We start from the raw sequence: 21,744 nt of genomic DNA on the forward strand, positions 1-21,744 counted from the left end.
AGAAAGTTTATCCACAGGCAAATTTTCGAGTAAATGAACTATGCATGATTCACAACATTCTTAACTATTGCAAAGAAAGTGTGGAATGCTAATGTTTGGCATGTATCTGGTAAATAATTGTTAGGTTTATTTTTCCAGTAAGAAGTAATAACATCGCCGGATGGATGCAACTCTGGTGGATACTTTGGAGAGTGTGTGGGTGTGGGTGTAGACGGAAGGAGTGGGTGCGTGTGAGTTGGCGTGCAGTGTTGCCGTTTTGTAGAATTTCGTCTGTTAATGTGGAAAAACAAATGAAATTCGGACATGGACGTGGACAGGCGGGCGTCATTCCACAAATGTGGAATTTTTTTTTTCCACACTATTCGTTTGTTACTTTTTAGGGATAAGGGGGATTTTTTCCTGATGGAAGGCATTAACATGTATTGTTATTCAGACCTTTCACAGGTAAGCTAATGAATATGTAGTATTTGTCTATAATACTGTCATTTAAAACATGGAAGAATACGTCGTGCAACACAGTCTACCTGCACGCATCCTGCGATGTCATTACTTCTTACTGAAAAATAAACCTAAAATTATTTACAAGATACATGCCAAACATTAACACGCCACACTTACTTTATAACAGTTAAGAATGTTGTGAATCGTGCACAGTTCATCTGCTAGAAAACTTGGATGTAGATAAACTTTCTTGTCTCGATATGTTATTAATCAGCATTTACTGAATTATTAACTACCTTAATCGCTTAACGTCCTTACACTAGGATCATAAGAGGTGTGACGTTATTATACCCTCTCTTCCAGTATTAAGAGAATACCACATTTTATGGTAGTTGTACCAACAACACATCGTCTGTGATCCTGGTTACTAAACGAGAACGTGCGGAACAATGACGTCACAATCAGTGTGAAATTCATAGCAACTATGGTGAGAAGGTGGATGAGAGTGTGCACGTGTTAGTGAGGAAGTGGATGGAAGAGTGCGCGCGTGAGTGAGGGGGGGTGGATGCGCGTGAGTGTGTACGAGGGGGTGGATGAGCGCGCGCGCGCGTGCGTGTGCGCGTGTGTGTGTGTGTGTGTGTGTGTGTGTGTGTGTGTGTGTGTGTGTGTGTGTGTGAGGGGGTGGATGTATAGCATACAAACGTTAGGCCTGACAACTGACTTGGAAACATTACATTTTGGTTATTATTAAACTAATAAAATAGCACATAATTAAGGTCAATGCAGTTCTTACATCAGGGACGAGTTAAGGTCTACTGCATACTTTTTTTTTTTTTTGTAAACCGCTTCAGCCCGATGATGTCTGTTATACCCGGACTATTTTACTCCGTTTATGAGACTGATCAAAAAAATAAAATAAATAAATAAAAAATAATAACTGGCGGCGCAACAGCCAGGGTCATGTGCCGCCGGCCGTTTATGAGAGACCTTCAGACTGGAGGTCCTTCCGACACTGAATGAAATTGTCAGAAATTAGCAAGAAGAAAATTGAAACTACATCTTCACAGGGAATCGGTTAATTCTTAATACCACATGAAGCCACTTCTTAGAGTGAATACAATTGTCTGGGGAAGCAAGTATGAAACAGGAGAGATTTATGTCAATTTACAGCCGAAGCAGTGACCTACACAAAGGGCCTTCATTACGGGAACAATAATTATTGTCTGCCACTTCGGAGAACCTTTAGATATTCACGAATGAATTATATCGAATTATTTTCAAACGGTTACCACACAATCAGCATAAATTATCGTTAAATAATTATGTTTATTACGATGTGATCTGAGAGGGACGCAGTGGAGGAATAAATTCATTGCTTTGCAGGTGTCAAAGTAAATGCAAACAACACCATAATATTCACGAACCAGATGCACTACTGCCTACGTCAATCACGTATTTATATGTTGGGAATAATGACCGAAATCCGCAAGCAATGCACATTGTATAATTTCTTCGTGGCTATGAAATTATATAGGCTACTTCACTTTATACGATGTATGTAAGCGTGTACACCTGTAGATAATTATGTACACATGAATATACACTTACATGTATGTATACAGTTTAAAATAAATTAAACACTGATAGATGTAGATACATGAAATCATTATTCTAACAAACACGACAATGACGAACTCCTCAATTTTATTGCTATTTCCAGACGATATTCCTCGGCTTAGGAGAGCCACCTAGCGATGAAGAGGTTAATGAAGGCTATTTTCAACTACAGTTCGAAAAGCCTCTCCTGACCATAGTAAAATCGTCTAACGACACATAAATGAAATGGAAAAGACGTCATCGCAGTAAATAAGTCATATTCCACAAGACTCACCCCAAGATGGCCGGATTGTTTCATGTCTGCACAGGTAATCCCCGGTTCTACATTCTCCATATACAGTTCAGTCATCTCGTATGTCTGTAGTTACCTGCACCATCATAATAATCCTGGTAAGACCCTTTGGAGTGGTTAATGTCCTGGCGAAATAGGCGGCAATTTGCGAAGTCACACACACACACACACACACTATCACAGTTTCAACTTGAATGACGCAGAACAGTGGGACTGTGGGAGGAGGAGAGCAAGGAATCATGGGTAATAACACGATAGTTAAACATTACAATATTCTATTATTTTTGCAGGTCTGTGCGAAGGCTCATTGTATTATTAACAACAGTGAAAATGACCAAAGGAACAACGTGGAAATATTTGGTAAATACTACACAAATGTGAGTCGAACGGTATGAAGTGGTGAGAGAGGGCTCGGAGAAGACGAGAGGAAGAGGTGAGGGAAGATTCGGAGGAGGAGAAACGCGAGTTGCCAAATGCGCATTTCTACAAGTTATTTTCTACTACAAAAATTATATGATGTTTCGCTCATTAGTAGCACTGAAATAATATAGAGAATCTACGACGTGTACATTAATTTTGGAATTATAAGACAAACTAAATAAATACGAATAGCTGCGACATTAAGCTGTCTCTCCTCAGTGGAGAGAAGTGGCGCGATGCAAGAAATCATAAGAGTTTAAACTCTGACATTACTTTCCAATAAAATGGCTAGGTGAAGTCTCATAATATCACAAACTGCAACAATATTACACATACAACCTACCAAGTGTGTATTTGCCGAGAAAATGTGTGATGACGAAGAAATAAATGGAAAATATACGGTTGTGGCTGAGATGATTCGGTGCTTCGGATCCACCAATCACATCGCTCTCTGTCCCCAGTATCGCCAGCCCACCTCCACCACCATCATCACATGCCTGCACCTCTCGCGCACCACATGTCTGCATTCTCTCTCTCTCTCTCTCTCTCTCAGGCCTGCCTTCTAATATTTCTTATATTCATGCATGCTCTCTCTCTCTCTCTCTCTCTCTCTCTCTCTCTCTCTTACGGCACATAAATTTTTCAACACTTTATCATCGTCCGGAAATGCTCAATCCATTCAATCCAGTGGTGCATTTTAAAGTTTATTTTCCTGTTACCAAACGAACACATTTAAGTAGGGGAAGATCTTTCGAGCTCCAAAGAATAAATAATGCCTGAATCACCCCCTTATAAGATGCACAAAATCGTTGAAGAATACTATTTGGAGGAAGGAAAAAAATAGTCAAAGTTAAATCGTTGAAAAAATTTGATGATAGCATGAAGAAAAAAAAATACAGTCACCGGATTCAACGCGTTAAGCACAACAGTTTACTTCAGTATACTGCAGTTTCCAGTCAGTTAAATATCTAGCCCCTTCAATACGAGGTCCTGAAGCTAAATGCAATAGTCTGTTTTCAGCAATAAAAAATGTAATTCAAACGCTTTTTCCACAAGGTAAATATATTCGACTGGTGGAGCTAAGAATATAATTACCACCGCCAAGGAGGTTATGTTTTCACCCGTCCGTTTGTTTGATTGTTTGTTGGTGGGTTTGTGAACAAGATTACACAAAAACTACTGGATGGATTTCCACCAAACCTGATAGAAGAATGGGCCCTGGCCCATAGTACACTCTGTTAAATTTTAGTACGGATCCGGATAAAGGTGCGGATCCAGGAATTTTTTTTTCACTTTCTTTAACATTGCGAGACAGGGCGTTGGCGGAGGTATGCGCTCTAGTGAGAGCCATCCTAGTTGTAACTGTTATCGTTTATGCCAAAAATTAAATAGAATAATCTAACGCACGCAAAAAACATAGAAAATAATAATCAACTCAAATAATAAAAATATATTAATTTTGCGGTAGAGATTAAAACAAAAATGTTTTGTTTTTATAAAATTTAATTATAATTGGTGCTAGGAATAAATAATAAATAAAGGATGAAATAAAAAAAATAAGTTTACAAATTCTAAAACACTTACTCTGAAGGTAGCACGAGCCAAAAAGAAGAATGTTACTCTCATAAAGGGGCACTTAAGACTTTAACCCCCTTAATGCAAAAGTGTTGCCAAGGTTGATGTAACTGACTGGAACGCCAATGGCATGCACAGGAGATCACTGTACTGTATGTTAAAGGAGACCGTCCAACTACTTCACTGCCAGAGCTGTGTCCTAAGCATATTAAGATCATTTAGAGGCAGCAAGATCCCCTAACATTATTATCCTCCCCAACACTCTCTTCTTTCCTCCCTCATCCCCCTCTACTGCCCTCCCCACACCTCTCTACCAGTATCTCCCTCCCCACTGTTCTCTCCTTCACCCACCTCAATCTCTCGACTTCTCTACCTCCTTTCTTTTCCATATCCCTCTGTACTCCCCTCCTCACCTCTTCTCTCCTCCTCCTCACTCCCCTCTCCTCTCTTCCCTTCTTTCCTTCACCCACCCGGACCCCTCTTTACTTCTCTCCCTCCCCTCTTCCTCTCCTTAACCCACTTTTCCATCCCCACTTCTCTCCCCCTTCCTCCTCTCTCCAGCATCCAAACTCACCCCTCTTTGACCCCGTCCCTCTAACCCTTCTTCCCCTCCCCCTCCTCTCCTCCTTCCCCGCTTCCCTCACCTACCTTCTCTTCCTCCTCCCAGTCCCATCTTCATTCCCATCTACCCCCCCCCCCCGCCTCTTTACTTCTCTCTCTCAACCACACCCATCTAGTCCTCCCACCCACGAACGTAATCTAAACTATTTTCACCTTAATTTGACCAAGAATTTCATCCTTTTGTAGCTTACTTCACGTACCAGTGGCTTAGATAAAGCTACCGCTCTACGTTCTTTCCATGGCACCTCGTGATTAGTATCGCATTCTAGCGTTATGTTCAAATTCAGCATTCGACGGGGGGAGAGAAAATTTTAGACCAAGTCAAATTAAAAAGAGTGTAGTGGTAAACTTCGGGCGTACGCAAAACCTACACCATCTCTCTCTCTCTCTCTCTCTCTCTCTCTCTCTCTCTCTCTCTCTCACACACACACACACACACACACACACACACACACACACACACACACAGTTGGCATAATTGGAAGGACACACAAATTCTACTTCAGTTTTATGGAATAACGTTCATGTTCTGCAAGTTCCGACGACGGCTTCTCATGAGTTTAGTTTTATTTTTATATGTAGTTTAGTGCTGCGGAAAGCCTTCACGTGGTGACACAGATATAACCGGAAGGCCACGCTGTCTGGTTATACACAGGTTCCTCAGTTCCCTCCCTATCCTCTGAAAGTAAGAAGGTGGAGTGCAGGAGATGGGCATCTTAAGCCTGCAGTCCACCGGGCTCACGTCCAGATCAACATGGCGCATAGTGGGGCGACAGTAATATCAACAGTATATAGAACTTGAGGAAACAGGAAGGAATGAGAGGGAGTGGAAGAGAGAGGGACGGAATGGGAAAGGAAAGAGCTACGACATGTGATTGGATGGTAGTGGGAATGTCATCAAGAAAATGGTGACATTGTTAATATTTAATTAACATATTTAGTGAATAGTTAGAGTGAGTGAGAGAGAGAGAGAGAGAGAGAGAGAGAGAGAGAGAGAAATGGGTGCAGGAAGGAAAGGAGTAAGATAAACAGAGTGTGAGAGAAAATCATAATAACGAGATGATAAAATGAATATGTGAAAAACAATCATGTACCAAGAGAGGAAGATACTTGCTCGAAAGAGAGAGAAAAAAAAAGCAAGAAATACGGGAAGAATGAAAAAAAGTCTGAAAAAAAAAACAATGAAGGAAAGGATCAGTAAAAAAGAAAGAATAAAAGGTGGCTGTATAAAAGTAATATACCGTAGTGAGGAAAAAAGAGAAGGGAAGGTGAAACGGAGGGGGGGGGGGAGACGGAGGGAGAGAGGAGGCGGAGGGAGACGGGGGAGACGGAGGGATAAGGGGGAAACTGACAGAGGGGGAGAAAGAGGAAGGGGGGAGAAAAATGGGGACGGGTGAGATGAGGAGAATAGGGGGGAGGGGAATTGGTACTGTTCATTGTCGTGGGCTAATCTCTTTCCTTCGGACTCCAGTTGAGGGGGTTGGGTGTTATGGCATTATTTCTCTCTCTCTCTCTCTCTCTCTCTCTCTCTCTCTCTCCTGTATTTCTACCTCCCTTTCAGTCACCTTTTCCTTCTCTGTCTGTCTGTCTGTCTGTCTGTCTGTCTCTCTCTCTCTCTCTCTCTCTCTCTCTCTCTCTCTCTCTCTCTCCTCTCCCTGCTTCCTGCTAGGATAGTTTTTGAAAACTTGAGGTACAAAAACTGAGGAAAAGCCACAAAAATTATATACAGTAAATGTCGAGAGAAGGATGGAGGTGAAGGGAAACTCAATAAAAATGCAAATCTGGAGAAAAAAACATCAGAAGAATGGAAAAAGAGGCTTACGAGAAGGAAGCGGCACATTCAGAAACTCATGTTAATTTATACTTTTCATAGAATGTGACTATCTATCTATCTCTCAATCTGTCTATCTACCCGGTACCTATCTATCTATGTCTATATATCGACCTATAACCCTGCTATAAAATATATAAACAGCATTTATCTCAACCTATCTATCTATCTATCTACTCGTGGTATTTATCTATACAGGTATCTTGCCATCAATCTATGTCTATATATCTTGACCTATAACTCTGCTCATAAATATAAACAGCCTTTATCTCTATCTATCTATCCATCTACTTGTATTATCTATATCTATACATCTATCTATGTTTATTATCTTGACCTATAATCTTGCTCAAAAATATGATCAGCATTTGTCTATCTATCTATCTATCTATCTATCAATCCATCTATGAATCTATGTTTATAAGAGCTCAAAATTATTACACAGCCACTATTTATCTATCAGTCTATACATTAATTTATCTTAATATCTATCTACAAAAACATGAGATTTACAGCACACCGTTTATCCATATTTTTTTTACTTGTATCTTATATTAACGTAGAAAATATTTCACTGAATTTCACCTCTCCTGCCTGACGCCGCATCTTGTAAGGGATGGCTACGGTAGGAGGGACCTTCAAGCATTCTGTCCCTACTCATTAATGTCTCTGCCCACAAGATGTCACCGCTTTCCCCTACATACCCAATTTCTCTCAATCTTGTTCTCCCTCTCCTCCTCCTCCTCCTCCTCCTTCTCCTTCTCTCAACCATCTCACTCATACACTCTCCTAGTCAGTTTCTCATACTCCTACATGGGCGCACCGTATATAATTCTCGATTTTCCTCTCCTTCTCCCAGCCACTTCTTTCATTAACTCTCCCAGTCAGTTTCTCATCCTTCATTTCCTCTACATGGGCGTGCTAATTTGATTCTCGGTCTTCCTCTCCTTCTCCTTCCAAGCATCTCAGTCTCACACTCTCCTATTCAGTTTCTCATACTCCCAACCACCTCACTCATACACTCCTAGTTAGTTTCTCATCCTTCATTTCCTCCACATGGGCGCCCGACTTACAACTCTCGGTCTTCCTCTCCTTCTCCTTCCACGCATCTCAGTCTCACACTCTAAAAGTCTGTTTCTCATACTCATAACCACATCATACTTACACACTCTCCTAGTTAGTTTCTCACCCTTCACTCTCTCTTCATGGGAGCGCGACGACATATAGTTCTTGGCTTTCCTCTCCTCCTCCCAACCACCCCACTCTCATACACTTTCCTAGTCAGTTTCTCACTCAGTTCGCTCCGCACGGCCGACCCACCTCAGAGTGTTTCTTCCGATAAAATTCAATTCTCGGGAAAGAAAGAAAGAAAGGAATAGCAATAAAAAAAAGAAAACTGATAAAACAGTGCACATCTGGAAAAAAAAAAAAAAAAGATAACCCAACAGAAAAGGAAATTTATGCCTTCACTAATACGACTTTTGTTATTGGCTTTTGCTATTGCCAGATATTTCACTACTTGACGGTTTTATTAAGGTGAGTAAATTCGTCTTGTTAGCTTGTGTTTATCTGATGGAACTGGGCCAATCTAAACTTGAATTCTACGTCATGGATGGTTGCACGGAACTCAATGAACCTTTGCTGAGGAGTAGGAATGAGTCTCCTTGGCTGCTAACCAATATTTTCTCTCCAAGCGTGACTACATTACGTCATAAAATAAGCCAAAAAGGGGTTACGGATTTCTATCAGATGAAAAAAACCCGACCTCAGTAACAGTACAAGGTAAACAAAGTACACGTCATTGCTGGCAAGAGTTAACGCTTATAAGAATGTTATAGCCCTCAAGACAATGTTATAGCCTTCAAGACAATGTTATAGCCTTCAAGACAATATGTTCCTTTGTTCTTCTTACCTACAGACGACTTTATTCAAGTTGGGGAAGGCGTCTCACACTGAAAGACTGAATGAAGTCTGTATGAAACCCATTCAGTGGGAAAAAATCTGTCTACTGATTTACTTTCAGTCCGATGAATACTTTTCCTTCAGCGTCAAGCCACCATCAAACGATCTAGTTCAGCTTGGGAGAGTGAAAAGCTTAAAAAAAGCACTATCTAACACCTGCAGCTTAAGATTCTCTCCTAAGCTTAACACACTGAATCAGGGTGACATTCTTGGTAGTTTCATTTTAGCTGCTACCAAACTATTTCACTCGACTTTCCAAGAGAGTCTCATCCTGAAGGGGTTTATCTGTGCCATATCTAATATCTCCAGGCCGAAAAGTCTGTCCTAAGCTGAATAACGTAAGAAAACGGCAAAAGAGCGATAAAAACTTCCTCGGACTCAAAGGGTTAACAAAATCGTCTGGAGTTAGCAAGAATATGAGTCCTTTGCTTAAATCTTAAACGGCTGAGTGGAATGGAAACCCCTAATTACTGAAGGTCATTTATGGAACATCTGTGGTTATCAGGTAGGATCAGCTGCAGCCCATATTACAGAACGCAGTCAGCAGCCATACAGGAACGCCAGATACGTTCCATTATCATCACGTACTTCAAGAAATCATTATAATAAAACTTAGGGTCTACATCCCCACTATGCAATACCAGGTTTATGGATACGTCGCTATGCAGAAGAGTACACCAATGGGAAAAAGGAGAAACAGACTCGCTTGAAGAGAGAAACACAAACACACACATAATGTAAAGCAATCCCTTTCTACCTAAACATGGATTTCTTAATATATTCTGACCTCATATATGCAATTCTTTTGTTGTTGTTGTTGTTGTTGTTGTTTTCAGTTTTGAGAAGACATGATAAGAAGGTGTGCATGGAAGCTATATTTATTGTTATTTGATATTTACAAGTGTTACGACCCTGAAGATTATGTTTTAGCCATCAGGGGATGATGATTGGGTCACACATTCAAAAGGTAACACCAGGTTAATAGTGGTTTGCTTCCCAGTGTTAAGGGATGGTTTCCTTAGCATAAACCTTTCATAGATTCCTTTTCACTCATTATCATAAAATTAATACCTAAGTTCAATGGCTAAATAAATTTGTGCTCGGCAATAGTAACTGACACTAAGAGTACAGTACAGTAAACACAGAACTAAAATACAACATATATTTACATTATTAAATTAAACCAGATCCACAACCGAAACATTTACCTCGACCAAAAAAAAAAAAAAAGGCACCTTAACCAATATATACTACTAATTAATATAGTAGCCTATAGAGGGGCGAGGTTAACTTGAATATTCAATACAGCTTACGTAGCCGCGCCACTCGCTCCCCACGTTCCAACAGCTTAATATCACTCTCCAGGGTGAAAACCAGCCACGAGAACTAGCACAACCTTTTCAGTACAGAGGCCGAGCTGGAACTAACTCCCATCCACTTTTCACCTCTCTCGCCACCTCTGATCCTTCTCCCCCACACCTGCTATCCCTCTGTCTTCTCCCCCCACCCACACAACAGCTTGCTTGAAGGAGGCTCTAAATCTTGCTGATCGAACTTAAGAGGTGTTCCGTGCAGTGAAACTTGGTTCAAAACGGCGATATCAGGACGAAAAGAGGGGTACGGGAAGAAGCCAGCGAGGTAGGTTGGCAATTTCGTAACACAGGCGACTCTTGACTTCTTACTGTTTTCTGAGTTTTGTGGAGACATTTTAAAGAGGGTCGAATTAAGATTATATTTCTCCCTAGCCGCTTGAAAAATCTGTAATTAGATCAATAAAATCATGCGTGGATAGCAATAATACGGTAAATGACGTCATCGTATTGAAGGAGTTAATAGCATAAATACACATCACATTATTCTGTATATAGCTGACAAGAATCGATGATAAAATCCCCCCCTCCCTCTCTCTCTCTCTCTCTCTCTCTCTCTCTCTCTCTCTCTCTCTCTCCCCTCGATTTTACAATATTGCTCCAGACACAAATACCCGCTTCTGGTCACTTTGCGAGTCATCTCTACACATATATATATTTTTGCAGTGCCCCGGGGTGAATGGCACAGCATCACTTGGGGTTCGAATCCCGGAGAGGGATGGTAAAGGGAGGGTTGGAGATGCTGGAGATGAGCTGGAGATGAGGGAGAAACGAAATAAAAAGTAGGAGGAATGAAAGGGAGAAAAATAAAATGAAGGAAAAGAGAGGATGAAAGGAAAGATAATGAAAGTGAGATAAGGTATTAGAAGGGAAAAAGGAATGAAAGGAGAAAAATATATAGGTATGAATGGAATGAAAAAAAAAAAAAAAAAAAAAAGAAAAATCGACGAAGTGAGAGAAAAGAAAAACGAAGAAATAGATAGGGAAATGAGGCTTGGAGGTGATGGAGATGAGACAGGAGACAGGGAGAGAGAAAGGAAGGAGGAAGGAGATTAATGAGAAAGGGGAAGGAAAGAAAAAGAAGGAAGAAAAGGAGGAAAGGGAGGGAATGAATTGGAAGGAAGAGTAGGAGGAAGATTGGTGTGATACTGTACGAAGAAACTGAATTATATGAGAGAAGAAACAATATTATGGGGGAAAAGGTAAGGTAGGGAAAAGAAGGCATGGGAAAAGAGAAAAGGAGAGAGGAAAGATGATAGAAAAGGAGACTAGCGCTTTGAGAGGCGGGATTAGTGGCTGGAGATGAGAGAGAGAGAGAGAGAGAGAGAGAGAGAGAGAGAGACTGTACTTTTATAAAAGGGTGCATGATCAGATAGATGACTGACTCGAATTAGGCAGGCTGGCTCGGGTGACTGGGAGTAGTGGCCAATCATGTATGTCTGAAAACTGGCTTGGTGGAGGGAATGGTATATGGCTGAAGTGAATGCACATTGCACTTGGTGACTTGAGTTTAGGTAAAGTGAACCTTGTGAGCAAAGTTATGAGGGATTTAATGAATAGAATTTGATGACGGATGATGCTGGATTAGAGAATGGATTAGTGAAGGGAATGGAATAAGACTGAAGACAACTTGGATCTGCTGGTTGACTGGAATTAAAGCAGAAAGGGTTAATGGTGAGGAATTTGCTGACTGTACCTGAATTAGTAAAAAACGTATGAAATTATCCGAGTAGATATTAGTATTGGATCTGATGAAAAAGAACTGACAATAACCAGTCAGGGGGCAAAATGTACTCATTACACCACTGCATTTAATCCTCCCTGACTCCTGGTACAACCATCATTGGACAAGAAACACCAAGCCTCCGTTGTGTTAGAAATATTACCCAGCAGAGGAAAATAAGAAGGAAAAGGTAAAATATTTGAAAAAAAAAAAAACACCAAACCCTCTTCATCTTAGGAATATTAGCCAGAAGAAAAATTTGAGAAGCATAAGAAGTGATATGAGACAGTGGAACTAAACAAGGGTGTTACATCTTGAGAATACTGGCCAGGCCAGCAGATGAAAGTATGAAGGAAATGTGAAATATTGGGCTGAGAATCATACCAAGACCCTGTCAGCGTGGAAATATCAGCAAGAACAAGAAAGCGAGAAACACAGGAAGTGAAAATAACAACAGGCAGAGAAACGTATCAAGTCTCTCTCACCTTAGCAATGTCAGCCAGCATAAGAAAGTGATAAGTACACGAGATGAAATATTAATCAAACTTTTGCCTCGGACTGTACGTAAACTGGATAATGGAATGATGAAGAATGTAAATGACTAGACTCGGTGAGTAATTACAGATTAGAATAAATGGAGTTAGTGAGGCAAGTGGTGAGGAATATGATAATTGGGATTTAATAATTGATGGAAGCTGGAGTGGAGAATGGAACCGTGCAGTATTAGCAGCAGCAGCAGCAGCAGCAGCAGCAGCAGCAGCAGTAGTAGAAGTAGTAGTAGTAGTAGTAGAAGTAGTAGTAGTAGTGAGAGGACGTGTGCCAAGCGCTCCGTGTTATCGTCTCGAAATCATAGTAAAAATGATTGTGGGCTCTTAGAAATTGATACCCACTCCAGCATAATGTGGACACTGATGCATATGTGAAAGAAAATCTTAAATATCAGCTGTATATAGCTTGGAAAATGTGAAAAATTGTGAAAACTACGGTGTGACAGGGAGGAAGGGTGTGTGTGTGTGTGTGTGTGTGTGTGTGTGTGTGTGTGTGTGTGTGTGTGTGTGTGTGTGTGTGTGTGTGTGTGTGTGTGTGTGTGTGTGTGTGTGTGTGTGTGTGTGTGTGTGTGTGTGAGTGCGTGCGTTCGTGTGTGTGTGCAGGGACCGTTGGCGAGCGAGGTGCTGACCTGAGAGGGTTATCTGGACTGGTGTCAACACCATACATTATATCATCAGCCACCCGAGACCCCGCCACCACATCTACGCTGCCCCACACACCCACAATATAAGTATCCCCACCCTCACTTACAAAATAAGTACCTCTCTGAAGCCCATTTTTCAGTTATTACCTTTGTCCACAAATAACAATGAGACGTGGGATGCCTGTCACACACCTCTTGCTCACTCCATTATCCTTGGAGCATTAACTCCCTTTCCCTAACACATCAGCTGTTACCACACACTGAATATCACCCACTGATCACTAGCATACACACCACCTAATAATACGATTTATAAACACTGTATCAAACACTAAATATAACAACAACTACCACTAACTATACAACAATCTCCTACATACACACACCATCAGGATAGCCAGGTGGTATAGAAGTGTGGCATACAAAAACATTTAGGTAGGGAATCTTACACACACCTTAGATGACACTGTAATGTAAACACATCATACATACAGACACACACACAATGACTGTTCTTAAATAACTATAAAACATATTATACATAAAATCTCATCGTATAAATATATAACCAGTCACAGTAGATAAGTCTATAATATAATAATAAATAGTACAGTAATAATTAAAACTTTAATTTTAATGTATAAAATTAATAAACATAACTTCAATTAAATAACAAATTTAAACACAGTACCCTAGTTTTAAATACACTATTATTATTAAATACAATAGTAATAAGGGTATTTTTTATATAATATCTATATAATAGGACTAATGTAAACTCCATAAAATTGCAGACTAGAACTACTCACTCAACCCTCTCAAAATTCTCTTTTGTATTCAAAAGAAATACTAAACAAACCTTGTTAATACCAATGTGCCTTAGTAAACCAAGGTGCCTCTATCTTACCCCCACAACACACCACAACCACACATCACACATCACGTCACAACACCAACATACACACACGCACACACAGTCCCAACACCACACACCACACCACACTCACCCATTTACTATAGCGTCCGAAGACCCAATATCACTAAACTATACACACACACACACACACACACACACACACACACACACACACACACACTGCCGCTACGCCACACACCACCCTCACCCCTACACCGTAACGCCCGAAGACCCATTACCAATAAACAAGGCTCCACATTATTGCACCACACCCATTGGCCACCTACTTAACCCTTGAACAAAGAAGCGTTGTTTTACTTCATATCAAACTTTTAATACATAACATTATCAGTTCAGTCGATTATTAGTATCAGACAGAACAATTAGATATTAACTGATATGCAAAACTAGAGAAAAACGAGCAAACTGCTTCTTAACTTAATCATATTATCTACAAAAATAGAAGTAAAACAAGCACATTCTTCATTTATATCAAATCTAAATTTAAAATTCGTATAGTAAAACAGTAGTTCTAGTAACATTATATTTAATTTTCATTTAAAAGTACTACAAAAAGTAGCCATAATTATTATCATTAATACTGTACCACAGTATAAAAACTTTAACACCATGGCCATGTCACAGTATTGTTGTCAGTGCTCCAGTAGGCAGCATAAGTGTATCAGGTGCTCATGTGCAACAAACAGGTCGCCGTGTACATACTGTAGGATGGGACCTTTCTGTATGAATGTGTTAGGGAATCCCAGCCCACCAGAAGCGGCACTTGACCGCTTCCAACAATGCAGGCGACAGATTGGTGACATGGAAAGTAATGAGGCGGTCACTGACAATATGCACGATCACACGGACATGCGTGGTGGTGAAAGACCCCGTGGTGAAGCGAGGGATAGGGATGAACGCCAAGATGCGAGAGATATGGAAGCGCTGGGTGGGTTAAATCACCATGGGGAAGTGAATAGTAGTGAACATCATGAGGTTTATAATAGAAATGAAACTCAGGATGAAGACCACCATAGAGGAGTGCATGAAAGAGGGAATCATCCAGGTATTATACGTCCCCAGAACGGTAGTGACACAAACAACGAGGAAGCAGAACAGCCTCAAAGGTCTGTGCGAGAAGGTCGTCCCACATATTGGATGGGCAAATCTCGAGAAAATGCAGTAACCTGGGTGAACACCACATATAATGAAATAGTTGGATGGTCGTCAAGTAACCTTTTTGAACCTCCCAAATGCAATGCTACAACTGTCATGATCAAGGAAATCACTCGCCTGATGGCCAACTACAACAATAGCACACCCATTGCCTCATTCTCTCTTAAGGTCCTTGCACTAATACCACATCTCTTCCTCAACAAGACCTGCCCAAGAGCTAGCATTCCAGAAAATATTAAGGCCATCCAAAGGCGGGTTGAAACATGGAAAAGAGGTGAAATCGACAACCTACTTGAGGAAGCAAGGGCCTTGCAGATAAGAATAAACAACCGAGGCAGAAGAAATCAGAATACCAACGATGCTGCAAGGATTTTTGGCAGCAAGATGAGACAGGGGAAGGTCTCGATGGCAACAAGATCCCTGTCAGCTGAATCACCAAACGGAGTACTTGACCTGACAGATGAAACAATGCAACAACTAAAAGAAAATCACCCGACTGCACGACAAGCAAGTGCCCAATGAAAGCTTGACGGCAACTACACTCCTCCCAATCCCATCATATATGACAGTATAACTGGAGATATGGTGTGGCGGAAGGCAGTGCACACACAGGGAGGGGCAGGACCGTCAGGCCTGGATGCAAAATCTTGGCGAGTAATCCTCAGTAACATCAAGTTTGGGGAGGCAGCAACAGACCTATGTAACACCATTGCCTCACTGGCGAGGAAGCTGGCTTCAAGTCAGTGCAGTAACATCGAAGCACAAACGGCTTGCAGACTAATCCCCCTTGATAAGAATCCTGGATGCAGGCCCATCGGGGTGGGTGAAGTCTTAAGACGGATTATAGGAAAATGCATCATGGAGGTGGTGAAAGATGATGTGAAGCAGGCAGTTGGCAACCTCCAGGTGTGTGCAGGCCAGCAGGCAGGAGGTGAGGCAGCAGTTCACTCCTTGAGGAAAATATTTGGGGAAGAGGACTGTCAGGCAGTATCATTAGTTGATGCCTCAAATACATTTAATTCCATCAACCGGGAGGCAATGCTGCACAACATCAAGGTTAAATGCCCAGCAGTTGCCCAGTATGTGGAAAACACCTACAAAGAACCACCAGACCTCTACATTGTGGGTAAGACAGTTGCTCACGATGTCGGTGTAATCCAGTCCACAGAGGGAACTACGCAGGGGAACCCCGTTGCCATGGCTATGTACGCCCTGGCGATGACAGTGCTGCAACAACAGATCCAATACGAGGCCACCAATGTAAAACAGGTAGCCTATGCAGATGATCTCACGGATGCTGGCAAGGTTGAGGATGTGAGGAAATGGTGGGACCTTGTAACATCTCATGGCCCTGAAATAGGTTACTACCCTAATGCAAGTAAGTCCATCTTGATCGTGAAACCAGCTTACTATCAAGATGCACAAGAAGCATTTAGAGGCACAAACGTGATAGTGACCAAGGAAGGTCAGAGGCATCTAGGGGCTGTGATTGGAACTAAGGAATTCAAAGACAAATATGTGAGTGATAAGGTAAAGACATGGGTAGAAGAAACTCATACACTATCCAGCCACGTAAAAACAGAACCCCATGCAACATACAGTGCATTTACCCATGGTGTAAAGCACAAGTGGACCTTCGTGATGAGGACCATACCAGACATCGAGTTGCTACTACAACCACTGGAGGATGCAATCAGGGATTCATTCCTCCCATCTCTAACCAATGGCCACATCCCCACACCAGAAGAGAGGGACCTTCTAGCACTACCACCCAGGATGGGAGGCCTTGGCATTATAAATCCAGTAGCCGTGGCAAGCTATGAACACAGAAATTCACTCAGGCTCGCCGAATCCTTGTCACAGAAGATCTGCGCCCAGGTTGAGACGAGTGAAATCGACCACCAAAGGCAGAAAGACATAAAGACACAGATAAGCAAGGGGCGTGAAGCAAGACAAAAAGACCAGCTGCAGCACATAATCGAACATCTAACACCAGACCAGTGCAGAAGAGTTGAAATTGCACAGGAGGTTGGGGCATCGAACTGGCTCACAACCCTGCCTCTCAAGGCAAAGGACTTCCACTTCAACAAACAAGAATTTATTGACGCCATAGCCTTGAGATATGGGTGGCCAATAGAGAACCTACCTCAACACTGTGCCTGTGGCATTGCCTTTGATGCAAACCATGCAATGGTATGCAAGAAGGGAGGCTTTGTTTGCGTCTGACACGATGAAGTACACGACCTCACTGCCAAAATGCTGCAGGAAATATGCCATGACGTCACGACTGAGCTGGCTCTGCTACCCCTTGACGGCGAGCACTTTACCCACAGAACAGCAAACACATCAAATGATGCAAAAGTGGATGTCAGTGCTCGAGGTTTCTGGACACGTGGACAGAGGGCGTTCTTCGACATCAGGATATTCGATCCCATGGAAGCATGTTATCGTGAACTGTCTCTCGAAGCTGCACACAAGAGGAATGAACAAGAAAAAAATAGAAATTATCAAGAAAGAATCCAACATGTGGACCACGGTCGATTCACTCCCCTTGTGTTCACGGCATCAGGTGGGTTGGGTCCAGAGGCAGTGAGATTCTACTCGAGACTGGCAGAGGTTCTTTCTGAGAAGAAACGTCAGCCGCAGAGTTCTGTTATGGCCTGGATGAGATATCGACTGTCATTCTCCCTCGTGAGGTCTGCTCTGCTATGTCTCAGGGGCACAAGATCATCAGCCCTCAGGCCTGTCTCTCTGGCGGGTATGGATTACGAAGCTACAGTGGTCGAGATTCGCATAGACCAGCGACTCCATTAGTTTAATGTCTCTATTTACATTGTAATATCAATAATTAAAAAAATAGAATAATAATAGTAATAGCAGATGGTTGGTAACCACAGCCGTTGGCGTGCTTGGGGCCAACGGATTGTAATATGAGGGTTAGTGTTAACCTTCACATTACAACTCCAAATGGTGAACTGTATTAGCAAGGTTGATTTTGATCTTCACAATATAATTCACCAATGGATGAAGCAGCAGCAGCAGCGGCGGCGGCGGCGGCGGCGGCGGCGGCGGCGACAGCGGCAGCGGCGGCAGCAGCAGCAGTAGTAGTAGTAGTAGTAATCATCATCATCATCATCATCATCATAACAATAAACTTTATTCGAGAGATGGCAACCGCCTGGTTGAAATCGTACAAGTTGGGGGAACGCGTATTATTCTCTCTCTCTCACTCTCTCTCTCTCTCTTTCTGTGTGTGTGTGTGTGTGTGTGTGTGTGTGTGTGTGTGTGTGTGTGTGTGTGTGTGTGTGTGTGTGTGTGTTTATAAAGCTGTAGTATACGGAATTTGTGAACAGCTAGTGTTGAGAGAGAAAGAGAGAGAGAGAGATCCGGAACATCAATATAAAGTGTCTAGAGAGAAAAATGAACAAGAAAAAATGACAAAATAGCGGTAAGTTGATCAAAGAAAGCAATTGTAAACGGCAAGAGCAGTAACCATGGAAGGAATCTTATATGTAAATGAAGAAGAAGTGGATGTTAAACCATTCAGCAGGAAACGAAAGAAACAGCAGATAAAACAGGAGGCTGAAAGAGCTAACTGTATTAAAAGACAGGAACACAGGCCGTCGCGAGAGTAGCACAGGTAAATTTTAAAGCAGCGAAAGTAATGTAATTCATTAGGCAAGCAGTAGCAGGAGGAAACAGGTGAAGACGGGAGGTTGGAAGAAGTACCGTAACAAAAAAAAAAAAAAAGCAGACTCACTGACCGTCGTGGAGTCGTAGAGGTAAATTTTGAAGAAGCAGTAGTAAAACAATTTAGCAGGCAACCTGTAGCGGAAGGAAACAGTAGAAGAAAACGGGATGCTGGGAGAGGTAACTATGGTAAAAAAGACGTGCTCACTGACCGTCATGGGAGTCGTAGAGGTAAATGATGTGATCCCAGCGGTAGTGGTGGATGAGGTCAATGATGGCCTGGTGGTACTCGGGTCTCATCGTGGTGGCGTAGTCCATCAGACCAGAAGACGGGTTCGGTACCTATACGCCAGGAAGACGGAGATGTATATTCTGTCGGATATATACCGTATTTCCTGTTGCTCTCACATACATGATTTTTGTCTCATAGCTGTCTATGTATATCTATCTACCTGGCTATATCTATCTATCTGTCTATCCATCTACATACCTAATTTTCCTTTTACACCATCTCTTTGAAAATCCAGCAGAAAAATGGATGCTGCATTAAGGAATATCCTCGTATAAAGTTAAGTCTCTACAAGCCGCTATGCGAGTATCATTTAGGCTTCCTTGTTGCTTCCAGACCTTTTTACTTGTTTGTTTCCGAGTAGTGAAGGACTTTGGGATGTAATTTAGGTGGTAGTACTTCATCGTTAACCAAATACAGTATACAGCGTTACTGTATGTATATCACCCACAACACTGTCTTGTATAGTATATTCCTATTATCTATGTCTTTAGCCAGACGTCATAATCCCGTAAAGGGTGACCGTTTGTCTTTGAGTTAGTTGTTTTACGGGGATGGCCACAAACCCTCCACCAACCCACTTGCTGACACGTAAGAAATACGTATAGGTTGGTTATATGGTTACCATCCAGCGGTGTAAATGGTTTCCTAACTTACCGGAAACCACTGGGCTTGTCACTCAATGTAAAGCCACCCGAAAAAAGAAGGAAAAGTGGTACAGAGTGACAAGAAAGGAGAATCAGGAAGAGAGCAGGGCAGACACAAAAAGCGAATGATTAAGGTGAAGGAAGACGTAGGCAGCACTATGGTACTTGTTCCGTTCTGATACTGACAGTCTGCATCAATAACCTGGGGGATGATATTGTGGTATACCGTGCAGAATCAATCACTGACGAAGAGGTGTCCTAAAGTTTCAAAAGCCATTTATAATCCCAAAAACCATTTGTAATATTGTGTACTGTACAACCCTGTGTGTCGGTCCTCCATTCCGAAATATCTCCAAAGCTACAAAAAGCTGACCAGTGACAGGAGTGTTTTTTTTTTTTTTTTTAATTCCATGTCAGTGCATATAAATTCATAGTGAGAATATATGACAGACTTATTCATAATTTTTGCATGTAAAATTACGTAACAGAGAGAGAGAGAGAGAGAGAGAGAGAGAGAGAGAGAGAGCGAGAGAGAGAGAGAGAGAGAGAGAGAGAGAGTGTGTGTGTGTGTGTGTGTGTGTGTGTGTGTGTGTGTGTGTGCGATCGAGGGCAGAAGGCAGGAGATTGGGTCAGCTAGGAGGTTCGCCGTCGTTACGTTATGCTGTCAATCACATCTCTATATACCTTTGTTCAATAAAGCTCCATAACCCAAGAAGTGGCTATAACTCGCCTCTCTTACGTTAAAAGAATACACAGAGGGGGAAAGTGAGATAGAGAGCTACCTATTCACTTTACTCGACGCCCCACCATTGTACTGCCAGCCACCCACGCTCCAGTCCAATGGTGATAGAGGGGCAGCCATTACTCTACGGTACACTTATAATATCTCTCTCCATATCATCAAACCCCTCGACTACGTCCATCGATGTGTGTGTGTGTGTGTGTGTGTGTGTGTGTGTGTGTGTGTGCAAATGCAATGGTATAATAATTCCGAGTCCTATGATCCATTCAGGTAAGGAAAATCAACTGGCATTTATTGGAGTACGATGCTGCAGACTTGTCCCAATCAAGAGGGGATTAATGATACCAGTTTTAACTCTGACGCTCCTATTACTCAATTTCAGCTTAACAGAGTTGTTTGACATTAGCTAGAATACAATAATAACGCTGTCTGTGTCTCTAGTTAAATGTCAATTCCCAGAATGATCCCATCTCTTGTTGACGTGTTTGGGTATATGTAACGTGTATTACGTATAATTACGCCTGTGTACAATGTAACTTACAGGAAATACATTGACTATTTCATTCCCATTCATAACAGATTTTTGTGTACGTGACGATGTGTATGTGGGAATATAAAACCTACGTGTATGTACCGTGTGTCTGCTAAAGGTCATTATCGCATCCAAACTATTAAATAATCCTAATGACAACAGAATATTTTGGACAATCCTCAGTTTTTTCAATAATAACTAACAAGTCATCACCCATTCCCACATTAAAATCTTCAGATGGAAACACCATAAATGACCCGAGTGGAAAAGCAAACATCCTTGCCAGTATTGCCAGAAATTCCACCTTAGAGGAGGTCAGACAGAACGACCCAGTACTAGAGCTTGACTCTCCCGAAATTACTCCACATAATATCCAGACTAGATACGTAAAATCCATCCTAAACAATTTACCAACCAACAAAGCCCCACGTCCAAAAGGTATTCCTTGAACTGTTTTGAGAAAGTGTTTCCCAGAACATGCTCCTGTTCTAAAAAATTATTCAGACAATACATACGTACTTCTGCATTCGCTAATTCTTGGAAAGAAGCCAGTATCCACTCTATTCCATAGGAAGGAAGTTCCTCTGACCCTTCTGATTGCAGACCAATAGCTATCACATCATCTCTTGGCAAAGTATCTGAGATTGTAATTAACAGACACATTGTTAAACATCTCGAATCCAACAACTTGATTAGTGACAGACAGCA

General features: G+C 41.7%; 2 protein-coding genes across 2 annotated transcripts in view; one reads left to right on the forward strand and one right to left on the reverse strand.

Annotated features, from left to right (window-relative positions):
- Positions 1–21,744, reverse strand: part of LOC145413674 (glutamate receptor 1-like) — a 279,310-nt gene that overhangs the window by 201,813 nt on the left and 55,753 nt on the right. The window contains exon 3 of the mRNA XM_080283353.1: positions 19,039–19,168. Within this exon, the coding sequence (XP_080139479.1) occupies positions 19,039–19,168 (130 nt within the window). The remainder of the gene's footprint in view (positions 1–19,038; positions 19,169–21,744) is intronic.
- LOC145403358 (uncharacterized) lies at positions 15,119–17,950 on the forward strand. Its single transcript, XM_080275177.1, is given in 1 exon segment — positions 15,119–17,950. A coding segment is annotated over 1 exon segment (2,832 nt).

The sequence above is a fragment of the Coenobita brevimanus genome, chromosome 1, assembly GCF_032717465.1.
Source record: "Coenobita brevimanus isolate Jiangsu-jjx chromosome 1, ASM3271746v2, whole genome shotgun sequence".
Classification (NCBI taxonomy): domain Eukaryota; kingdom Metazoa; phylum Arthropoda; class Malacostraca; order Decapoda; family Coenobitidae; genus Coenobita; species Coenobita brevimanus.